The following is a 24,445-nucleotide window of genomic DNA, read 5'->3' as shown; positions in this document are numbered from 1 at the left end:
ATGACATAAAATAGCAGTAATATTTTATATAAATAAGCAAAAACACAATAATTATTTTTCCAATGCACACAAGTGGCTAAGCGCTGTATATCAGCGCCAATTTCCAAAGTCTGCATTAATTTATCTCTTAAATTTGCATAGCAACAACAAAAGCAAACTAGATTTTCAAAACCTGTAGCCGAAATTTGAATATTGTTTGTCCGCATTAATTAGCTGCTACCTTAGCTTTTTCCACTTCTCATACAACTCAGCCACAAACCAACACTGTGCGCATGCGTTCCCTGACAAATCGACACTTGTTAATGAAATATGAAGTGTTTTAACACATTCAAGATTTCACAGTGCATCTTAAAGGCGCAAATTCATTAAATATGACGCACTTTTCTACTGTCCCGCGTCATACTATGAAAAATTTGCTTTATAAAAATATAAGCAAGCCTTCAGCACTCTAGCGCCTAGAAAAGAAAAGCGCCTTAAACATTGTTTACACGCTACAAATGTTTTTTTCTTTGTTTCTCATTTAATAGCGACCCAAAAATATTTCTCATGTGTTTTTTTGTATTTTTTGTTTTCATATTTATTTAAGCAACTCGTATTTGTTTTGTATTTCTTGATTATTTTTATGGCAAAAATATTACTTTATCGTATTTTTTTTTACTTTTTTCGTGTTTTTGGACTGTTTTATTGAACTTTTTCGAGTAGCACGCTTACAATATTAGCGCTTTTCATTTAGTTTTTTTTTGTATATTGCATGTAGTTGTGTTAATGTATATATCGCATAATTTGTAATGTAGTATGTGTAATATTTTGTTGTTTCACAATTACATAATTTAATTTATCACTAAATACTAATAATAATAATAATAAAAATAGCGAATTGCTTTAAATGGGCGTTGAACGTTCGCTGACAGCCACATGTGCCACAATCATATAACAATGAAAATAATAATATTATAATATACATGCAGCCCCACTCTTTATGCACCCCGCACGCAAATGCAATTCGTTGCAGTTTCTTCATATTGCGTAAAATAAGTATAAAAAATATTCTATTCAATGAAAAGAAGTGAAAAGAAAGTTTTATGCGCAATTTTCATACATTCTACATTATAACGGTGTTTTATGTGACCACCAAGTATTTGCGTACAATGTCCCCTTCTACACATATTTGCACACATTCATTCGTGCCCCCACCCATAAAGTGTTTCCAACTATGCACTTCTCTACTCTCTTTTGTGTGTGCGTGCGCTCCCATGTGTGATCTTCTGCCTGCTGCTTAACCACTACTAATTAATTAACATTCAAATTTTAACGTTCCACAAATCATATTCCCCGCAGGAAAAACGATAAGAAAAAAATATTACAATACAAAATACAAAAGAAGGTTTAAAATAAATATTCGTGCTGTTTCGGGTGAGCTGTTGCTTTGTTTTCCAACACCAACACTGTCGTTCGCCTTTTGCTAACAAATTTTACTGCTTCTTGTGCTTGGTAGAAGTAGCTGTTGTTGGGTTTGTCGATTTTGCTGCCGTAGCACTTGAGGATGTGCTTTCCCTACGACCGCTAGACGGGGCGCTGCTGCTGCGGTTATTTGAGCCGCTGCCATTTTTAGTCGACGCATTGGGCATTGTAGACTTTTCCTCAACTGAAAAGAGTTCGGAATGAGCACATCTTGTATATTTTCGGCAACAGTAAGTTGATTAAGCATTTAATTACCATTTTTCCTACGATTATCACGTGACACGCTATTACTATTATCACGCTCCTTCTTAGCTGCCACAGCGCCGCCTGAGTCACACGCAGCACCTGCTGTTTCATCGCCATGCTCGTCAATTGTTTGCATAACATTCACGCCAGTTGCACCCAAAGTTGTTGCACTTGTCAGATTAGTTGTGGTAGCCACTGCGGGTGCAGCCTCTTCCTCCGATTCATGTGTGCTAGTGGGTGAATCCTTTTCCTCTGCAATGCGCGGCAACATCTCACCCGGCGCTGGCAACGCAATATTTGTGGGCGTACTAACCGTTAGCGGTGTCTGTTCGGTCATATTCAACACACTACCAATCGGCATTTGAGATTCATTTGCGGCATCGCCACTTCCAGCTGTTGCTGCACCATTACCGTTATTATTATTATTCACGCTGGCACCACCACCGATGCATGCAAAACTTTGTTGCATGGTATTTATTGGTGGCAGTGTGGTAACTGCATTTGACGACATACCAGCACCACCAGTGACACCTACATTGGTGCCGGTGCCAGTGCTGGGTCGCCAAACACCACCGATTACACGTTGTTGCGGCTGCTTGATTGGTGGCGAGCAGCAGAGCGGTGAAATTAGTGTGCATTTTGCCTCAGCGCTGCGTGGATGTAGACGGTCGGGTGAGAGCGCACGCCGCAGCAATGGTGAGCTGGGTTCACCGCTTTTGGTGCGCACGAAGCCGCTTTTCTTCGAGCCGCTCGCCATGGTTTGTACTGTGGGCAATGAGCTGCCGGGACTGTATGACTGCGTGGTGTTCGAAGCGCCGGGCTGATGTCCAACAATGGGAAATGCGAGCGGTGATGGTGAACGTGTGGGTGAGGCCGGTAGCGGTGAGGGTGACGGTGTACGTGCCAGTGGCGAAAGTGGTATATGACCAACAGATTTGCGGCGATTTGGCGGTAAAGCACCAGCAGCGCTGGTGTGTAGTGATTTCACCACACCGGCACCACTACCAGCGGTTGGGCACACGACCACAGCGTTATTACCGCCGCAAGCGGCTGTATGCAATTTGTGCTTGAGTCCATGCAATGTGGATGGCCGTTGGTAGAGTTGTGGCACCGATGTGGGTGATACTGCAATCAGAAATGTTTGGAATTATATTTCTGTGAATTAATGCGTTTATTGGTTATCTTACCCGGTATGTTAGCACCAATAGCTCCGCTGGGCCCTGCAACGCCCGTACCGCTTGCGCCATGTGGCATTAGCACAGCCGCTGCGCTCGTTGAAATTGTCAAGCCTGAAGCTTTCGTTGGTGTACTGGCGAAAGTTGGCTGCGTTTGTGCACCACTGCCACCACAAGTTGGTGTATTCGGTGCCGATGAGGATGGTGAAGTGGATTGCGATGAGTTACCAGCTGATTGACAGCAACTGCTGCTATGATACGATGAGTCCATCGGCGATAAGTTGCGATTGTTTACGTTACCAACGCCGGCGGCACCACAAGAACCGCTGACAACCGAAGCGACTGCCGTATTAGTGGGAGAACCGACAATACCCGCAGCGATCTAGGCGTAAAAATAGAAAAGATATTACTAAGTTATATCACTACTAAGCCCTGCTTTAGCCATGGCATTGACATTTAAAACCAAGAAAAAAAGTTCATTTTGGCTGCACTAAAGCTATAGTAACCTTCACAGGCTACCGCAGCATATAGGGTATAAAAATTAACTAGATATCGGCGGACACAGGAAAAGGACTAATAAACGTTGTTGGCATCTTACAACGCAATCGGCCGGCCGGTCCTTAACAACGCCGCTCCAATATGGTCGCCTGGATTCAGTGAAGTACAGACGAGGAAGCTCAGACCAGTCAGAATACTGCACTCCGGACTACGTCAGGATGCCTCTTGATGTCTCCTATCGAACAGTGAGGGCCTTATACTCCCAGTTAAGGAGCAAAATGAACTCCTCTTCAAGCAGTTCCTGCGGGTAGCGGAACCGTCTCCTAGGAACATCAAGAGGTCACTCCTCAACTGCGTCGACGACATTAGACAATACGCCCACTAGACTTCGGACGCAACTCACCTAAACTCCCTTTCAGTGAATCGCATACTTGGAGTCAAACCACCAGCCATGGCAGACGAACAGCTCGAGTTGCCGCGAGAAACAAGAGTGACCCTTGAGCAGCTTCGTTCCGGATATTGTAGCAGGTTAAACTCCAACCTATCCAGAATAGACCCCGACATATCCAATATATGTCCTGTGTGCAATGAGTATCCACATGACACTGGCTACCTCTTTGCATGCCCCACCCATCTGACACCCCTCCCCCTTTGGCACGACCCTGTCGGAACAGTACGTTTCTTGGGCCTTCCTTTGGATTAAGTCGACGGCAACTTAGCTAATCCTTACCATCCTAACGGGGATTAGGCATCCGTTAACACAACAACAACATCAAGGCATACAAAATAACAAAACAAGGATATTCGAAACTGCGTGACCGCTTCAAAAACCAATCGCTTTTGTTTTACTCACCTGTTGTATCTCTGCCGACGCACGTTTATTGCTGATCCGCCTGAATAGTGAAGTTTTGCGCTTCTTGTCATGTTCCTTCTTCGTTTGCTTTTTCTGCCGATTTACACCCTTCTTGGCCAGCTTACTTTGCATTAAATCACGCTTGCGCCCACCACTCTGTATGCTCGTATGCTCCAGCGGCGTGGCACGCAATGTTACATGCTCGCCACCACTCAACAACAACTGCAAGACTTGTGTGTGATAGAGACCCTGCACCAGCTCACCATTTACGTGTGTAATCAAATCGGCGGGACGCAGGCCAGCCTCAAAGGCTGGACTACCCTCCTCCACAGCCATCACCAAGTGATGCATCGTATAGAAGTCGGTGTCGCCATAATAAACACGTATCGTGTGCACTGTGAAACCAAAACCACGTGGACCGCGCCTAATTATGATGGGCGGCTTCAGGTTGGTTACCAAAGGTGAAAGATCACGACATGGTGAAGTGTCACGTGAACTTGCTGTGCTGGAGCCGCCATTACCACCAGCGCCTGCACCGCTGCCGGGCGATTGTATGCCAGCTGCTATGCCGCAAAGTTGCTGCGCCAACTGTTGATTATCCACAGCGCTGGACATCAACGACAGCCCCAAAGCCGATGCGGACTTAACAATCGAACGCGAACGATGTTTGCCCAGATGACCGTCCATCGATTTATGATGATGCTGCAATGCAAGCGGTGATTGTTCGCGCGTGTTCTCGGCAGACGATGAGCCGCCACTCACCGTCTCATCCTCGATGGATATGGAGAAACGTGGTAGTATGTCACGCGCGCAGACACCTTTGCGTTTGCGATGTATTTGTGGTGAAAAGTCGTCACTATCTGTAGCGGTTGAGGATTCGGGTGTGCTGCGCGACGTTGCCGCCGCAACAGCTGGTATTAATGATGGATGCGGATGTGCTGCCTTCACCAAAGCCGTAGTTGTGGAGTGGGGCGTGGCATGCGTTTCGGCGGCGGCTATTGCAGCTGCTTGAGCTGCCGCGGCGCTCACAATCGTTGCCGGCGGTGTAGCGGGTGTGGTAATTATGGCCGTTGTCGTTGCTGGCATGCTATGGCGTTGCGGTTGACGTTGGCGTTGTTGCAAATAAGCAGTGCCGCTGCCGGCGCTGCTAGCCGGTGAAGCCGATGGACTGGAAATCGATGATTGGCGCAGGAATTGATTGAGCAGACGTAGTTCGTTGTCATTGCCGATGGTGATGTTGTGCAATAATTCGGGCAGATAGTCAGCATCGGGCGTGGATGGCACTTTGAGGCAACCGGATGTAAGCTGTGAAAGATGAAGAAGAAAATAAGTTACAAACGGTACAACAACAAAATTCTATGGCATAAAACGCAATACTCACGTCCAGTTTGCGCAATTGTGGCGTTGTCAGCAGCTTATTTGCTATAAAATCGCTGCTCATGCTGGGTGAAAGCGCCGAGTTATTTTTGCATTTCACCAAAGCCATGGACGAGTCCACCGTAGTATTACTATCGCAGACAGAAGCATTACCAGTTTTGCTGGCAGCAATGGTTACCACCTCCGGCTTGACATCAGCTTGTTTCGAGGAGCTGTCGACAGTGGCGCTCGAAGCAGATGCCGAAACTGATGCTGCACTGGTGCTAGTGGGTGTCATTGTGGTGCTGGAGCTAGCAGAGGGTACACGTGACCAAGAATAATGTTGTTTGCGATACTGTGGCGTTAACGATGAGAATGAGCCAAAAACTGGCGTGTCGTCGGTATCGTCGGTGTCCTCACCAGCTAAATCGTGATTGTAACGATCCATACGTGCTGTAAATTAATTTCATTTAATATTGTATACCTTTAATAATATAAATAAAATATAAACTCACTATCAAAATAGCTCGTATCGTCCTCGGTGGACAATTGTGGCACAAACTCCGCCTTCTGCCTCAACAGCGAATTCCAATCTAAGCCTATGAAATATACATGCTCCTTAACCTCTAAGGCGCCACCTTGCGTGCCTAAGCGTTCACGTGGATTTTGCTGCAACAATTGTGTTATCAAATCCTTTGCCTCTGGCTGCACATCCCAATCTTCGCTATCCGGCCACTCAATATCATCGTTGACCGTGTGCGCAAATAGCTCTTCCGCAGTCTCGCCGAAAAATGGTACACAACCAATCAAAAATTCATACAATATAATACCCATGGACCACCAATCGACTGGTTTGCCATAACCTTGTCGTAATATCACTTCTGGCGCTATATACTCCGGCGTGCCGTAAACCTTAAATAAATAAATAAATCTTTTTAAAAGCAAATATTAAATAAGTTTTTATTATAAAAAACTGGTTTCGGAAATTCCTTATTAAACATACATAGTTCAAATTTCAAGTCACGCACTTACCTGCTTATCCGAGAACTGTCTGGTCTCCGAATCAATGTAGCCTTCATATAGATTTGTGGCCAATGACATTAAACCCATTTTCGATAAACCAAAATCGGTGAGTTTTATATGCCCCAATGCCGTGATGAGTAGATTATCAGGCTTGAGATCGCGATGTACAATGCCATAACTATGCAAATATTCCACCGCTAATACTGTTTCTGCAAAATAAAAACGCGCCATATCCGGCGGCAATGGTCCGATATTCTTCAAAAGCGTCGCACAATCACCGCCCTCAACATACTCCATTACCAAGCATAAATGCTTTTTCGTCTCGAAAGAACAATACATGCTCACCACAAAGGGATTGTCGGCAAACGAGAGTATATCACGTTCGGCAAACACTTGCTCCACCTGATTACGCAAAATGAGATTATTTTTGTTGATTTTTTTCATGGCGAAACGTTGGCGCGTAGTCTTATGCTTAACCAGGTACACCGCACCGTAGGCGCCATTTGAGATCAATTTAACGATATCGAAATCATGTTCGTTCGGTATCGGCTGTGCGGTTTGTGTCGCCTGCTGTTTGGCTGTGCTCGTTGTGGCAGTGTTTGTGGCACTCACCACCGCCGTGCAGATTGCCGATGCAAATGAGGGCATTGGCATGTCAGGTCCACTCGCGACCGGTGTTTGTGGTGGTTGCAGCGGTAGCGGTGGATGTGGTGTGCAAGAACCACTGCTTACGGCATGTGCATCGCCGGTCAGTAGGGTATTCGATGCATTAAAGTTGGCTGTCACACAAGTGAGTGGTGAATTTAAGAGCAAGGGGGTTTGTTGTTCTTGCGAATTATCAGCTACGGCGGTAATGTCGGCCGCTGAGAGATTACCCTCACAAACAGCCTGTGTTTCCTTCATCTCCTGTTGCATTTCAGCGATCGGATCACGATTTAAACCTAACTTATGTATGATGTACTGCGGTATGTCGGCTTTGATGCCTTGTATTGCTTTGGCTTGACCCTCAGCAGCCTCTAATAGTTGATAAAACTCCTCCGGATCGAATTCTAAGCATTCGAGTAAACGTGCCGGGCGCGATATGATTAAAAGTAACTTTTTAATGACACCTGTTAGCTCTGCCGCAGCTTCGGGCGATTTATCTTTCGTTTCTAATAGTAAACGTTCGAGATTCTCACTCATTTCGTAAAAATAACGTGATGTTATTAGTTTTGCCTCAGACTTATGTAAGCAGTCGCGCGCCATTTCAAGCACTTGATGATGGACAAAGCTGTAAAGATTTAAAATAGTAATTTTGCAAACAAAATGGCACATTAAATTCCACCTACCGCACAATTGGCTGCGAGTCGCGGAAACTGTTGCACGCTACGCTCTTATTCTCATTGATAAAATGCTTTAGGCGCTCCTCCATCTGTTGCGTAGCCTTCGGAAAGCGTTCCTTATACAAAGTGTTCATCATGGCGATCTCGTTGTCCACGATTGGTGAACGCGACGGACTTGAAAGCGAACGCGAGCGTGGACGGTGAAAGGGCGATATGCGCCCCGCAAAACCAGTTGAGCAATTATTGCCGCTACCGCTGCAGTTGGCATTCGCGTTGGGCGTACATGGCTGTGGTGCGCCCGCGGGCATTTTGGCGGCGTTCGATGGTGTGCCTGGTGGTGCGATGGCGGCGCATACCTTGCCGCCAGCACATAAAACATTACTATCAACACAACAATTGGGACAGTGTGGGCGTGCGACTTGGGGTTGCTGCGCATGGGCAGCGGCGTTTTTGTTCGGCTCTTTTGTGCTGCTATTGTTGAAACTCGTACTGTTCGTTGTTGTTTGTGGGACGGACATTGTTTTGCTCGTTGTTGCTATTGCCATTGTAGCAGGTGTGGGCGTTGATGGTGTGTAAGCGGCGGTTAATAGAGCGCAGTGTTTCTGACAGTGCATGCGCGGCGCCGCGGCTATGGCTGCTTGTAAATGCTCTACACAGCATGTGATGGCATTGGCGGCATCTTGTGCTGCATCCTCACCGGGTGGAATGTTTTGTAGCTGATGGAGTGCTTCCTGGCTGGAGCACTGTGACTGCAGGAAAGACATTTTTTACTAAACACTCAAAGCACAAATATTGTTTCTTAACTCACCGACAAATTTGAGCTGCCAGGCGTCGTGCCATAACCCGAAGAAGGCAACGATGCCACGGACCAGCGTCTGCCGTCACCGCGGCACGATGCAATGCGTTTTATGGGCGCAAATGGAAACTGCATGGGTGAATTTATGCGCGGACTGTCCACTGGACTCGCCGAGTAAGGCGAATGTGAACGCGGCGAAGCGTTCGTGCAAGCATTTATACCAGCTGTAACTAAACTCAAACGATGATGTGCCACACCGCTGGATGTGCCGCCAACACTGCTGCCGCGCATCACTACGCCATGCAAATGATGTTTTCCAATACCTAAGCCAACACCGCTGTTGGAACGTGAAATGTTCAATGTGCTCGTTGTATTTGTGGGCGCGTTCGAACCACCCGGGGCGCCGGCAACGCTTACAGCGCTCGGTGACGAGTGACAATGGTGCATTGTTGCATGCGCCTGCACGTTACAAGTCGCTGACGAATGCGACTGCGAGAGCGCGTTTGGACCCGGCGTCAAGCAGTGAGAGGAATCAGCGCCGCCACTACCGCGTAAGTAGTTACCGGTAAGACAGGGTGCCGACTTACCCAGCGACGAATTACGCATGCGCACCAAATTTGATGTATCTGTAGTAGAATTAAATCACAAAATGCAAGCAATCAAATTATACCAATACAAGAAGAGCGCAAATTTACAGTAGCACTTACCATTGCTAGACGAACGCAAGGAGTAACCGTGCTGATAGGAGATCTTACGTAGTAACGCATTGTAGCTGCGTCCAGTTAACGACACTGAGCTGCCTGATAGGCCCCCCGAAGACGACTTGGTCAAATTCGAATTACGCAGCAATGAATGCGATGTCATCAACGATGTCGTGCTTACGTTATGTTCACCGGCCGACACTTTCGACGATGTGCTCAACATATCCAACCCTGTCGCTGACTTGGTAGCGCCTACACTCATCTCCTGCTGCTTGCAGCTGACACGTGGACTACCGCCAGCACTACCGCTGGCGCTGCCACCACTAGCGCCCAACTCTTGATCAGAGTCATCGAATACCAATGCGCGCGCCGAATAACTCGACTGTGGACGCATGCGCGCCATAGATGCAGCGCTCAGATGACGTTTGGCTACCGGACTACCAGTCGAATTGTTAGTATTAGTAGTAGTTGTAGACTTGATGAAGCTGCCCGGTGCAGAGACCGCGCTCAAGTTACGGCTGCCCGGTGGACTAATCGTTGTGGCAATACTGTCGTCCGGGAGAAACGCGGCGCTAAGCATATCACGTAGGGATGTGGCGTGCGCAGCACCGGCAGCTTCGTCGCAGCGACCTTCAGCGGTGGCGCCGACACCATCACAACGCCTGTGTGGCGTTGAAGTGGAGATTTTGCCACCAATGCCATCACAGCTGCTAGCCGTTAGGAATGCTGTAGTGTTGGCGTCCGAATTTATTGTTGTTGCACTGCTGCAGGTGGTGTAACTGATTGATGATGCGGTTGTTGTTGTAGTTGATTGCGTTGCTGTTGCAGTTGCAGTTGTATGCGTGGTGGGCGGGATGTTAGTGGTGTAGATGGTGGGATGAGTTATGTTTGTTTTATTTGTTGTACGCGATTTTGGCTCTTCACGACTCATTTTCACGGCCGTTTGTAACTTAGGTTCGTTGGTGTTGAAATTCTAACTATCCGTGTCAACTGATGGCTGTCCTTTTGCTTAGTTAATCCTTTTATTTGTATTACAGCACGACATTGCTTCTGTGTGTTTGTGTGTGAGTGTGATGATCGTGTCGAAGTACTTAAACGAGCTATTACTAATATGCTATACTATAGGATTTTTTGTTGTTTTTTGATTTTATTAATTTCTACTTTCTTATATTCCTTCGCTTTGAATCGTCAAATATTTCGGCCTTAAGGTGAAATATCGCAGAAATGCTTCTGTTAAGTGATATCATTTTTCTTTATCTTCGTATGGGGTTTCCAAACATCATTTTAAGGAACCTGAAAATAAATAAAAAAATTATGTAAATGTGGTTTAATAAAAAAGTTCAGTAATAAAATTGATTTAAATGTAATCTGACACCATCTAACGGCATTAACTATAAAAAGAATAGTAAAATAAAAGAGACGCGAAAAACTGTATGTAAGGCTTGCCAAAATTCAAATTTTGATCAGCGCAAAAAACTGGTAGGTCATTGTATGGAAAACTATACAGATAGAGACATGCAAAAAATTTTTGAGATTGATCGGAGTAATCAGGTAAGCTGTTGTAAACTCGGCTATAACCACGTAAGCGGTTCGGCGTAGACCAATAAAGAAGAAGAATCAATCAAGCAAATCTGAAAAGTGGATTTTTGCGAAAAACGCGTTAAAAACAGACTGATGGAGGACGTAACACAAGAACTATTTGACATATCGATTTATTTAATTTTAATATATTATTTTAAAAATTACAACCTAACAAAATATGCGATAAAAATCGTTTTCTTTTTAATTTCACAACAGGTGAGCCCCTTGACATGATTAGACTGCGTTATTTACTTTTACTACGTCATAGAAAATCAGCCATAACTAACCAATTGGAAACCTGTTTTCGGAGTATTAGCGGCGAGTTAAGGGGTTACATGAGTTTATGGGTTTCAAAAAATCAAACTTTTTTATTGTCTTATTAGATTCTTGACCTCTAGAATATTCTCTAGCGCTCGAGGCTAGCGAGGCTAAATGCGCCGTCTTTAAACGCGTTTTTTCTCAAAACTGTGTTTTTGAAGTCGGTTGGCAAGATTTCTCGAGAACTACTCAACCGATCTTCATGAAAATGAAATTTTACACAGGTATTTGAGACACAATTCTTAAAGATTTGGAAGAAGGTTTTTTTTTCAATTATAACCATTTGAAAAAAAAAGTCGCAAAATTTTCACTAAAATTTATCATTTTTTGTAAAAATGTCTGCCAAAAATCCAATTTTCGTTTTTTTTCCTTCGCCCAAATTCTAAGTAAGGTTTAAATGATCCTGAATGGAGTTATGCCGTCAACGGAGGCGCAACTTCTTTCCTTGGGGTCACCGGAAATAGCGTTACAATGGCCGAGTTTAAAATATTTTTTCCAAAAATTTCAGATTTTTTTTGTTAATAGTGTATGTTTGTAACAATAAAAAATTCTAATAAAATATTTAATTTTTATATGAGAAAAAAATTGTTGAAAAAAGGCTGTTTTTAAATTGTGACGTCAGCAACTGAACTGCTGTTGTCAATTACGAATTCCATGGCTCAATTATGCCTTAACTATTTATGAAAAAACTTAATATTGGATAGTCGAAAAAGTCTTTTCGTATTTTGTCAATAGATGCTGTTGTTATTGTTGTTGTAGCGGCAGAGTTCTGCCGAATTGACAGTCCTTGGCCGGATAAAAATCCAGGTCCGTTCCGGTTACGTAGACCCGACTGTCGTGGGACCGGTTGTCAATAGATGTCGTTCCAGTCGTACATCTCCAGTGCTACTAATCACACTGTGTCATACCATATAATGTTGAAAAGGTGAGATTTTAAGCTTCATTTAACCAAAAAACAAAATGAGTGAAAATATTGAAGAAATTCGCTAAATTTTCAAATTTTTGTATAAAAAGGGAGGAATGCTACGCAAGCCACCAATGAAATTTGTGAAGTTTACGGAGACGATGCTGTATCAGTTCGTGTAGCACAAGAATGGTTCGTTCGCTTCCGTTCTGGAAATTTCGAAATTTGGATTTACACTGAAGGAATGTCTTTAGCGGAAAATGGCAAAAAGGGGTCGACTAAAATGGTACAAATTTCTTTATTTATTTATTTGTATAAATATAAAAAAATAAGTTGAAGTTTGATTAGAAATACTAAAAGACATTTTCGACTACCCAATATTATGTCAGTATTGGTAATTGTTTACTCCAACGAATAACGTTAAAAACAATGACATAAAATTATAACGGGGTTTAACAAGGTTTGTAGCTTTAAATAACTTCCCTGCGCTTAAAATAAAATTTTACAGACTTAATAAATTAATTAAGTCACATGTAAATACATTATGACCAACTGTAATATATACATATATGTATAAGTATATGCATGTACAAATATAATAAATTTATATGAGTAAGTATACTTAAACAAATATTATTAATTAATCTTATTTAGCAGATGTTATTAGACATTAGAAGTGTTTTATATTTAGATTGATAAAACGGCTACTTATGTATGTGTTAGTGTGTTTGTGTTTATTAGCAAAACTTGTTAAACATTTTAAATCAAATGTCAAAGCGGACAGGACACTTGATAAATTAATGATTACTAAGGCAGAGTAAAAGTGGGCTTTTTTCATTTCGAGATAAGAAAATTCCCAAAGCTTTGCGGGCGAACGAGTTTCAACAGCTTTTACTGGATTATACAGTGAAATGGAGCAGCTAAAACGGTCGATCATTTGGATTTTTTACAAAGTGTAGTTAGTTTTTGTTGTTGTTTTGTTATAAACTACAAGTAACCCTGTAGTAACTGTAAGCAACATCTCGACACCTGCATAGGCATGTAAATAGTTATCAATTTCAGCTAATTTTAGGTTCAAACAGCGGGCCTTTTAGGTAGGATTGCATTTATTTATTTAGGATCACCCTGTAGTTTTATCTACTTCAGTGTCCAATAATAGATCCCACTGGATATTCTAGTGAAATGGCTGAGATACAAGTTGCTATCTGTTGGAGTGGTTTCAGAATGAAATCGCAGAGAGGAAGCCAGGGAGATCGTTCATACATACTAAGCGGCAAAAATCAAATGTTTTTCACTAGAACTCATAGCCCGCTAAGCACTGCCATGATTCAATATTATTTGGAAAGTATTTTCGGACAACCACAGTATAAAACATTGACGAGAGTTCAGTTACGCAAGATATTTCTGAACCATCTAATCAAATTTGACCCGGACCCGGTATTGTAATACAAATCTTTACAATCGCCTTCAAAAAAAGGCTTCTGGGCCAAAACAAGCATGCAAGCATAAGTTTCGGTTAGGACGGCCTTGAGTGTCTTCAGCGAATTTTCGGTTTTGCCTTATTTTTGGAGCGTCATTCGTTAGATTGTCGGACTGTTTCAACATATTTATGTATAAAACCACGTCTCGTCATAAGCAATTACGCGCTTGACGAATGTAGAGTCCGCAGCTTCGTTGTCAAGCGTCTCTTCTACGACCTCTACTTGTCATCGTTTTTGCAAAATATACAACTCTTTTGCCACGAGTCTAGCAATTATACGCTTCATACACAACATAGTAACCAAAATATGTTGAGTCAATTCATGAGAGGTGTTCAGATTCTCTGGTATCTCGCTGATGCCAACATGACGGTTTTCAAGCACTGTTTTAACTTTATCGCATCGGCAGTAACCGAAATGGATGGACGACTCGCCCGAGACAAGTCTTTGCTAACTTCACGACCTTCATTTAATGCTTTGTATCACTCAAATAGTTACACGTGAGTCCGTGATGAAGCAGTCTTCCCAAAACACTTCCGTGATTCCATTCGCAACACAAAATTTAAATAGACTCCTAGTTGGGTTGTTTTTGTTGCTGTAGGGCCAGAAAACATTCCTGAGCTAATTTCAAGGAATGGTGCGGACTTGACAGCCCTTGCCAAGTTAAAAATCTGACTGGGTTCCGGTTACTTAGAACCGGTTGTCGTGGGAACGGAGCCCAAGTCAGGTCAAATGGTATGAACAGATGGTAGTATACAATATAAAAATAAAACAAATTATTTTTTTTTCAGGTGGAGTCACAAAAGAAATCACTGGTTCATTTGCCGAAATCTGCCATAAGTTTGAAGAAATGTTTTCAGTTTTTGTATGGCTTGATTTTGAAATAATATTTTTTTTATTTTTTTTTTGTATCTTTTTTTTAGTGTTTCAAAAATGACAAAAATTATATAAAAAAAAGCTTAATACAAGCGCCTCCATAAGCTAACGGTTTTAGCAAACAACCATAAATAGTTTTTCTTACGAATTAACACCTTTTTCACTATTAATTTACGCACAAAAATCCGCCGCACACTTTCGTATTTTTCGTACTTTTAAATTTGGTTATAATTGTTTATTTAGCACAGAGATTTTATTAGATATTTAATCGGCTAAAAATTAAGCATCTATTTCTATCGACACATAATAAAATACAATAAAGTCACGATTGAAAAACTGAAATTTGCACATAAAAACATAAAGAATTTAATTAAATTATAACTGATAATTTAATGCACTTCAAGACGTACTTTTTTGCAAATGAACGGAATAAGCGGCGAAATCCAGTCAAGACTTTCGGCCGCCAAGTAGCAGGTATAGAATATGAAAATATGTAGTGTGAATCAAACAAGCCACAAATATACATACATATGTATCTATATGAATACGCAAATTGCATAAATATTTGGCAGATTTTAATCACTCAACACTTGAAGTAGAAAATAAGACACACACTCATGCTGAAGATGCGCGCTGACCGACCGAACTAAGTGACTTTCCATTGCTTCCTTCTAATTTATTTGTTTGGCCACACATTTATACTGACGAATATATAATGTATGTATGTAGCAATGTACAAATGTACATAGTATATGGTGGCAATTGAATGAAACAACACAGCCGAAAAAATAACATGAATAGCCATGTATGTTTGTATGGGCGTGTAGAGGCACGCGGAAAAGTGCTGGCCAATAAAGCAATAATACAAGTATTTAAGCGTGTGTGTGTGTATTTATTTATATGCAAAAGCGTAGGGACAAAACTGATTACATTTCAACGCGACAGTTGGCTTAATTTCCCACACGCACACAGCCACACACGAGCAAGCAAACGAACGCGAACACATGTATGCATGTATGTGCATGTCGCTCGGAAATTCTTAGCAAGAAAATTGATTTGCCACAACAGGCCAGACGGGCAGCGAATGACGACTGCAAACACACACACACATATACAAATGTATAAATATACATACATATGTATGTATATTACTTTGTTCAGGTTTGGCGTGCCAAATATTTTCCAATAATAACAAGAAATTTTAATGGTTATGGCATGAAGTAAGATATCGTAATTGGCGGGCAGGAAAATATGTACATATAATACGCTCGCTCATGCATTTTTACAATTTTATATGTATATATAAATGTACGTGAATATCCTTGTATGTAAAATATGCATGTATGTATGTATGTATATTTTGTGCAATTTCCCACACGCGTTCAGCGAAAGAAAGCCTCACATACACTTTATTATGAAAAAGGGGAAAAGAGCGCATAAAGCCATAAAGCTAATGAGAAATAATATTTTTAAAACATTAAGGAAAATAAAAATATTTCTTATGATTCATGAGAAATAAACAAAGCGTAACTTGTTAAGTACCAGCACAATAATAACAGAGAAAGGAAACAAAAGTACACCTACAGACATACATACAAACATACAGGCATACATACATATAAACATACAAAGATACAAACATACATATGTACATACTAAGTAGCCATAGGCTGGTGTCATCATGTGGGTGTTGATGGAGACAAAGCAACAACAAGCGCGAATAAAGAAATGACTTCGGTTGAACAATATAAAATTACATACATACATACATATGTACATACATATTTACATGCGTAAGTTTACAAATTGTTATAAAAGTCATAAGTAGACAACTTCGTACAGGTGTGAGGTGAGAGGCTTGCACCATAATTTCAATTATCAAGGAGAGTTTGCGGTCCGAGGCATAGTCAGCACACAGCCTGCAGTATCAATTGGCTAGTATGAGTCATCTCCAGTATTAGCATCTCAATGCGTTTGTGGTCGAAACTGTATATTCATTCGCAGCATCTTTAAGATTAATTTCTGTACATACATAAATATGTACATACAGAAGGTATGTATAAACCCAATAGGTATTACGTATTATATTCGTAAACTGTTTGGAAGAGCTTTTCCTCATACTTGTAAAGTGCATCTTGATGTTATTTGACTAATTAAAACAACTCAAGTCAATAAAAAGCCAAAATACCCTTCACAGGTGCATTTCTATAGCACAAAATCTTGATATTAAAGGGATAGTTTGTATGGCAGCTATATGTTATGATGGTCCGATCTGAACAATATGTTCGGAAATTATAACGTTGCCTTGGACAATAATCCACACAAATTTCGAGAAGATATATTTTCAGATAACAAATTTTTCCACACAAGGATTTGATTTTGGTCGATCAGTTTGTACGACAGCTATACGCTATAGTGCGCCCAAATAAACTACATACATATATAGTAGGCACCGTGCGTGGCCTGTGCTTGGGTGACTGTCGCGCCGCGATGTTATGTTATTTTACAGTCACGCGGTAAATTCGCGAGAAGCTGGCTGCCAGTTGGCTCAACATAAGCCAAGCAAGCACAGTGTCTGGCCAGTGCTTGGGTGACTGTCGCGCTGTGATTTTATGTTATTTGAAAGTCATGCGGTAAATTCACGGGAAGCTGGCTGCCAGTTGGCTCTACATAAGCCAAGCAAGCACAGTGCCTGGCCAGTGCTTGGGTGACTGTCGCGCTGTGATTTTATGTTATTTGAAAGTCTTGCGGTACATTCGCGGGAAGCTGGCTGCCAGTTGCCTACATAAGCAAAGCAGGCACAGTGCCTGGCCAGTGCTTGGGTGACTGTCGCGCTGTGATGTTATGTTATTTGAAAGTCACGCGGTATATTCGCGGGAAGCTGGCTGCCAGTTGGCTCAACATAAGCCAAGCAAGCACAGTGCCTGGCCAGTGCTTGGGTGACTGTCGTGCTGTGACGTTATGTTATTTGAAAGTCATGCGGTAAATTCGCAGGAAGCTGGCTGCCAGTTGCCTATATAAGCAGAGCAGGCACAGTGCCTGGCCAGTGCTTGGGTGACTGTCGAGCTGTGATGTTATGTTATTTGAAAGTCATGCGGTATATTCGCGGGAAGCTGGCTGCCTGTTGGCTCTACATAAGCCAAGCAAGCATAGTGCATGTTGCTTCCAGTGCTTGGGTGACTGTCGCGCTGTGATGTTATGTTATTTGAAAGTCATGCGGTAAATTCGCGGGAAGCTGGCTGCCAGTTGGCTCTACATAAGCCAAGCAAGCACAGTGCCTGGCCAGTGCTTGGGTGACTGTCGCGCTGTGATGTTATGTTATTTGAAAGTCATGCGGTAAATTCGCGGGAAGCTGGCTGCCAGTTGGCTCTACATAAGCCAAGCAAGCACAGTGCCTGGCCAGTGCTTGGGTGACTGTCGCGCTGTGATTTTATGTTATTTGAAAGTCTTGCGGTACATTCGCGGGAAGCTGGCTGCCAGTTGCCTGCATAAGCAAAGCAGGCACAGTGCCTGGCCAGTGCTTGGGTGACTGTCGCGCGGTGATGTTATGTTATTTGAAAGTCACGCGGTATATTCGCGGGAAGCTGGCTGCCAGTTGGCTCAACATAAGCCAAGCAAGCACAGTGCCTGGCCAGTGCTTGGGTGACTGTCGCGCTGTGATGTTATGTTATTTGAAAGTCATGCGGTAAATTCACGGGAAGCTGGCTGCCAGTTGGCTCAACATAAGCCAAGCAAGCACAGTGCCTGGCCAGTGCTTGGGTGACTGTCGCGCTGTGATTTTATGTTATTTGAAAGTCATGCGGTATATTCGCGGGAAGCTGGCTGCCAGTTGCCTATATAAGCAGAGCAGGCACAGTGCCTGGCCAGTGCTTGGGTGACTGTCGCGCTGTGATGTTATATTATTTGAAAGTCATGCGGTAAATTCGCGGGAAGCTGGCTGCCAGTTGCCTCTACATAAGCCAAGCAGCCACAGTGACTGACCAGTGCTTGGGTGACTGCCGCGCTGTCATGTTATGTTATTTGAAAGTTACGCGGTATATTCGCGGGAAGCTGGCTGCAAGTTGCCTATATAAGCAGAGCAGCCACAGTGACTGACCAGTGCTTGGGTGACTGCCGCGCTGTCATGTTATGTTATTTAAAAGTCACGCGGTAAATTCGCGGGAAGCTGGCTGCCAGTTGGCTCTACATAAGCCAAGCAGCCACAGTGTCTGACCAGTGCTTGGGTGACTGCCGCGCTGTGATGTTATGTTATTTGAAAGTCATGCGGTAAATTCACGGGAAGCTGGCTGCCAGTTGGCTCTACATAAGCCAAGCAAGCATAGTGCCTGGCCAGTGCTTGAGTGACTGTCGCGCTGTGATGTTATGTTATTTGAAAGTCATGCGGTATATTCGCGGGAAGCTGGCTACCTGTTGGCTCTACATAAGCCAAGCAAGCATAGTGCCTGGCCAGTGCTTGGGTGACTGTCGCGCTGTGATGTTATGTTATTTGAAAGTCATGCGGTAAATTCGCGGGAAGCTGGCTGCCAGTTGCCTATATAAGCAGAGCAGGCACAGTGCCTGGCCAGTGCTTGGGTGACTGTCGCGCTGTGATGTTATGTTATTTGAAAGTCATGCGGTATATTCGCGGGAAGCTGGCTACCTGTTGGCTCTACATAAGCCAAGCAAGCATAGTGCCTGGCCAGTGCTTGAGTGACTGTCGCACTGTGATGTTATGTTATTTGAAAGTCATGCGGTATATTCGCGGGAAGCTGGCTGCAAGTTGCCTATATAAGCAAAGCAGGCACAGTGCCTGGCCAGTGCTTGGGTGACTGTCGCGCTGTGATGTTATGTTATTTGAAAGTCATGCGGTATATTCGCGGGAAGCTGGCTGCCAGTTGCCTATATAAGCAGAGCAGGCACAGTGCCTGGCCAGTGCTTGGGTGACTGTCGCGCTGTGATGTTATGTTATTTCAAAGTCATGCGGTAAATTCGCGGGATGCTGGCTGCCAGTTGCCTATATAAGCAGAGCAGGCACAGTGCCTGGCCAGTGCTTGGGTGACTGTCGTGCTGTGACGTTATGTTATTTGAAAGTCATGCGGTAAATTCGCAGGAAGCTGGCTGCCAGTTGCCTATATAAGCAGAGCAGGCACAGTGCCTGGCCAGTGCTTGGGTGACTGTCGAGCTGTGATGTTATGTTATTTGAAAGTCATGCGGTATATTCGCGGGAAGCTGGCTACCTGTTGGCTCTACATAAGCCAAGCAAGCATAGTGCCTGGCCAGTGCTTGAGTGACTGTCGCACTGTGATTTTATGTTATTTGAAAGTCTTGCGGTACATTCGCGGGAAGCTGGCTGCCAGTTGCCTATATAAGCAAAGCAGGCACGTTGCCTGGCCAAATCGATAACTCAAACCTTGGGGGACTAGTTGAGTTTAAATATATATACAAATGTACATATACTTTCTAAGGTCTCCGACGTCTCTTAGTGGATGTTACAAGCTTCGTGGTAACCTTAATATACCCTGTTCAGGGTATAACAAAATTAGGACTGTAGCAATGGGTCTCTTAACACCTAACATGCGAAACGCTTGTGTTCGAATATCATATGAGGAAACCAAACCGAGTGATGTAAGAACAGTAAGGCACCAGGAAAACATGAAATCTTAATCAATTCAGGCCCAGCAATCTCATATATTTCCGAGAAGAAGAAACACAGCGACTTTGGATACAAAACAATCTTATTGTAATTTTATGCAGCGATTTTATACGAACGGTAGCAAAGTATCATGTCCATATACAAATATACATGTATCTGTATGTATGTATGAATGTATATAAATCATGTGTAAATATGTAAATTTATGACACATTTAAAGGCAACAAATGCTATAGCAGAATACTAATGGATGTTTCTTCTTTTAATGCAACAATGCTTATAGGGTAACAAAGAATTATTTAAATTTGGAACGAAACAATGATTTGTGAGTCAGTCGTTGCCTAAATAAGCGAGGTGTAATCTTCGATTAAAACTGCAGTGTTGTTGTAGTGGCCGAAAACATCACTGTAGTAATTTGATGGAATGCCACCAAGTTGACGGTCCTTGGTCGGATAAAAATCCGTGTACGTTCCGGTTACATAGCGCCTACTGTAGAGGGAACGGATGTGTCAACTTCAACGTTAACAATCAAAAGGACAAAGTGAAAGCACAAACAACTCTTGCTAACAAAATCACACTAAGCTAACACCTCTCCAGCTTTTTATACACGATTAATATATACTTTTGTTAAAATTTTCAACAAATTATTATAAATTATTTATAGTTTTTATAACGGGAGCGTCAGAGGCACAAAAGATTAGAAATCATATAAGAAGCCATTAGAATAGGAAGTCAGCAAGCATGCCGATCAGCAATCAGTCATTCGTAAAAGAAATAAGAAAAATAATAATAAGCGTAATAAAACGGCTTCCTAGATTTATACACTAACAATAAAATAACAAATAATACAACTGATTATTTAGCAATAACACCAACTGCGCATTTAATAGTTAATTTGATTACCTGCTGGGGTTCAACACCTTATCAGCGTCAAAATAAATGTGCACACAGTATACATATAAGACTACGAGTAGACACTTTGCTAAATGCTTACATGCATGCAATCGAAAATCACAGCTCCCTATTAAGTGCTAAGTAATGAACTCTTACAAAGAATTAGTAAAATATTATCTCATTTTATATAATTTCAATAATACACAAAATGTAAACCCGTGGCTATCATACATATGTACATGCTGTGAGTGGTGAACACGTGCTACATAATATTTATTAAATGATGCCACACAATGAAGACTATTCTCAGCAGACGGTCTTAACGAATTGGCAATACTATTATAACATATCCATGAAGATTGGCATTTTTATACCTTGAACATGGGCTAAGGTAGTATAGTAATCACCACACAAAATATTCAAATCGGACGACTATAGCATATACATATGTATGTAGCTGTCATACAAACTGAACGATCAAATCAAGTTCTTAAATGGAAACATTTTTACTTGTGAAGGCTATTATAGATTCGGTGCAAGCGAAGTTAACGTTATTTCTTGTGTTTATATAAATTTATATGTATGGATGTACATACTTATGTATGTATGTAAATATTCTCTCGAATAAGTGCTGACCTTTGCGGCAAGTCATTGTGCCAAAAACGATTCAATTTCCGCTTTTATTCAATACCTTAACGGTGAGTAACCGAAATGATTGGAAAACCAAATTATAAAATGAAGAAAATAAAAAGAAGAACAACCTAAGACAAAGCCTCTAAGTCACATCTTGAATTCCAAGCGTTTGACATCCTCCTTGACGCCGGGCATTGGAATGCTTTGCAATCGTGAACACAAATCTGCGTGTGCCCGTACAATTCATACATATCGCTGAACTAAAGTATTAATATACATATATACATACATATGTATGTATGATTTGCTTCCACAATAAACAAATACACTTATCTCAGCTGCCTAGGCAAGTCAATGAAGCACAGTTGTACGAGTACGAGTATTTTGATATTTCTTCGCTCTTTTTTCGGTTTAGCATTGCAAAATAGAGGTACTCACATGATAATTAAATTCACTATTGTTTGTTTTATTTATCAAAGCGGTTCACTGAAATGTAAATACAACAAACCGATGGGCACACAAATGTATATAGGGATGTATGTGTTCAAGTTTTGTTTGTATGTATATACATATGTGTGCATTTGCAAACATATGTACAAGTAGATGTGACAGATTAAATACATAGTGCCCAAGTCATTGCGGTTTATTGACTTAAAACTGTCTCGTTACACCTCGCATATAAACAACTAAAAGGAGGCGGCGGTCGTGAGACGTGAACGGCATATGCTAAACAGAACGGGGTGCTGATTTGTCAACCGGGGGAGATGGTTAAGTATTGTAGCGAAATGAATTTGAGCGTTGATGTGATTGCATTTCTAATCGAGGACGTTTGGCCGAATTATATAGTTGTAAAATAAGAATAATAAATGCAAGAAAGTAAGAAAACTAAAGAGTTGCGAAAAATAGTGATAACCAGAATGCAATTTAGAGAGGCTAGATCCTATAAGTATTTACTATATAAACAAATTAATAAATAAGAAGTAGCTTTTAGTTTAAACGAAATAGGAACACAAGCAGTATTAAAATGATAAAAATTAATAAACATGATAACAAATAAATCATCAAACTTTTCCAGATTGGAAGTGTCTCTAACGGTGCAGGTGTGACATATTTTGTCTTTCATTTTGTATAGTCAAGCGGTGAATAGTGGAAAACCTTATGAAGGAATATGTTCAGAAGTTACATACATACAGACGTAGCCACATGTGCTTTAATAAATCACAGTACACAAATATATATTATTATATGTAATAGGTATATAAATACATATGTATGTATGTGCGTATATTGGCGTCTCCGGCATCGTCATTCACGCTATAATTTTCGTATCTATGAAATAAAATGGATAATAGCCATTGGCTAATTTGTCATATTTCATTTTTGACTTTTATACTCTATTCTAAGTGGTTTCATTGCGGAATTGCTATTATTTTGGGGCATTCATGCACACACATCTAATTTGTTCATGGTCTTTGCGCAGCATAACCGCTGATGAATATGTATATTTTGTTGCTTGCCTATTTATCTTTCACTGCTTTCAACTACTTACATTTCTATCTTATATACATTTATACAAATGTGTATACCATTTACATACTATTTCATAATATACTAAAACGTGTATAAAACCACTGCAATATGCTTCTCAATATTTATTTACAAGCATATGTACATTTATCTTGCCTAGATGCTTGCTTCAGAGCCAATGCTGACATTTCTCGACACATTAACACGATACGTTAGCCGAATTTCCAATACAATGGGTAGTAATAAAATGCACATTTTCTTGTAACAAATCGCCAAAATGTGTGTAAAGGTTTATTTTATGATTCCCTTGCATTCAGGTGCATTTACAAGTGCATATGTGTGAACGTTAGATCCAAGGACGCCCCCATGCAAGGAGATCAATGAAGGCCGTGACCACAGAGCGACCGTCATCGACGCTTTCGTCAGCCGAGCGCAATAGTGCCTACACCCTCTTTCCTACTTCCCACACTCGATTTACATATACTTAATAAAATATACATATACTTGTACATATGTTTACGATTAATACTTACGATTTTCTCTAAGATGTTCAACGCTTAATAGTTAAAACCACACAAATATATTTTTTTCACAACACACAGATCTAGTTCACGTTCGATGAATTTTCCTAAATTTCTTGGCTTTGGTATATTCGATGTTAAAAGCTTTCCTCCATAGAGGAAATTTGCAAAGTTTATCCAGCTGCTTTCGTGCGCTTCCTGAAGTTACCTTACAGCTAATATTGCCAATTAATTCATTTTTTCCACCGTTTGGTGTAGGTCTTGTCTAGGTATGTCGATGGAGTTTCTATTGTTTCTGTTGTTGTTGCTCAACAGCTATGTGGTTGGTGGTTGATGTTGCTATTGTTGTTCAACTGGTCACTGCTGATGTAGAAAAATTTCTTTTGCTAGTTTTTCACTTCGCCTTTTCCACACCTTCACTTTGCAAATTTGCACTTTTTGTAAACAAAACTGATAGAGAACCTGCATTGCTCACTTTTTGCACATTTCTCCGTGAAATTGACAAAGAATATGTGGTCAAAATTTCCATGCAAAAATTTTTCACTTTATTCACCGTTGGAAAACTTCTTGCAGAGCTCGCGAACGATTCGATATACAGTGTGAAAATTCAAGACATACAACGAAGTATTAACCAAAATAAAATGTCAAAT

At 41.7% G+C, this 24,445-nt stretch overlaps 2 protein-coding genes across 4 annotated transcripts in view; one reads left to right on the top strand and one right to left on the bottom strand.

Moving 5' to 3' along the window:
- The window catches only part of LOC120779169 (centrosomal protein of 135 kDa), a 48,856-nt gene extending 37,424 nt beyond the window's left edge, over nt 1–11,432 (top strand). The window contains exon 19 of the transcript XR_005705610.1: nt 11,229–11,432. The gene's annotated coding sequence lies outside the window, so the exon portion shown is untranslated. The remainder of the gene's footprint in view (nt 1–11,228) is intronic.
- On the bottom strand, nt 639–24,379 carry LOC120779168. Of its 3 annotated transcripts, none has more exons than XM_040111395.1 (11): nt 23,808–24,379; nt 9,438–10,724; nt 8,743–9,356; nt 7,941–8,683; nt 6,622–7,882; nt 6,105–6,501; nt 5,615–6,042; nt 4,234–5,538; nt 2,895–3,264; nt 1,717–2,832; nt 639–1,645 (listed from the first exon to the last, which is right to left on the bottom strand). In XM_040111395.1, exons 2-11 carry the CDS (start codon nt 10,360–10,362, stop codon nt 1,473–1,475), a joined length of 7,332 nt encoding a protein of 2,443 aa, XP_039967329.1. In that variant the 5' UTR covers nt 10,363–10,724; nt 23,808–24,379; the 3' UTR covers nt 639–1,472. The 3 variants fall into 3 exon arrangements, with proteins under 3 accessions (XP_039967329.1, XP_039967331.1, XP_039967330.1); XM_040111397.1 differs by having other exon boundaries at nt 7,941–8,677; XM_040111396.1 differs by lacking the exon at nt 23,808–24,379 and adding an exon at nt 14,999–15,061.
- Nucleotides 24,380–24,445: the final 66 nt, after the last annotated feature.

This window comes from Bactrocera tryoni, chromosome 5 (assembly GCF_016617805.1).
Source record: "Bactrocera tryoni isolate S06 chromosome 5, CSIRO_BtryS06_freeze2, whole genome shotgun sequence".
Taxonomy (NCBI): Eukaryota; Metazoa; Arthropoda; class Insecta; order Diptera; family Tephritidae; genus Bactrocera; species Bactrocera tryoni.
Note: the sequence above shows the minus strand (reverse complement) of the source record. Positions and strands in the feature narration are given on the sequence as shown.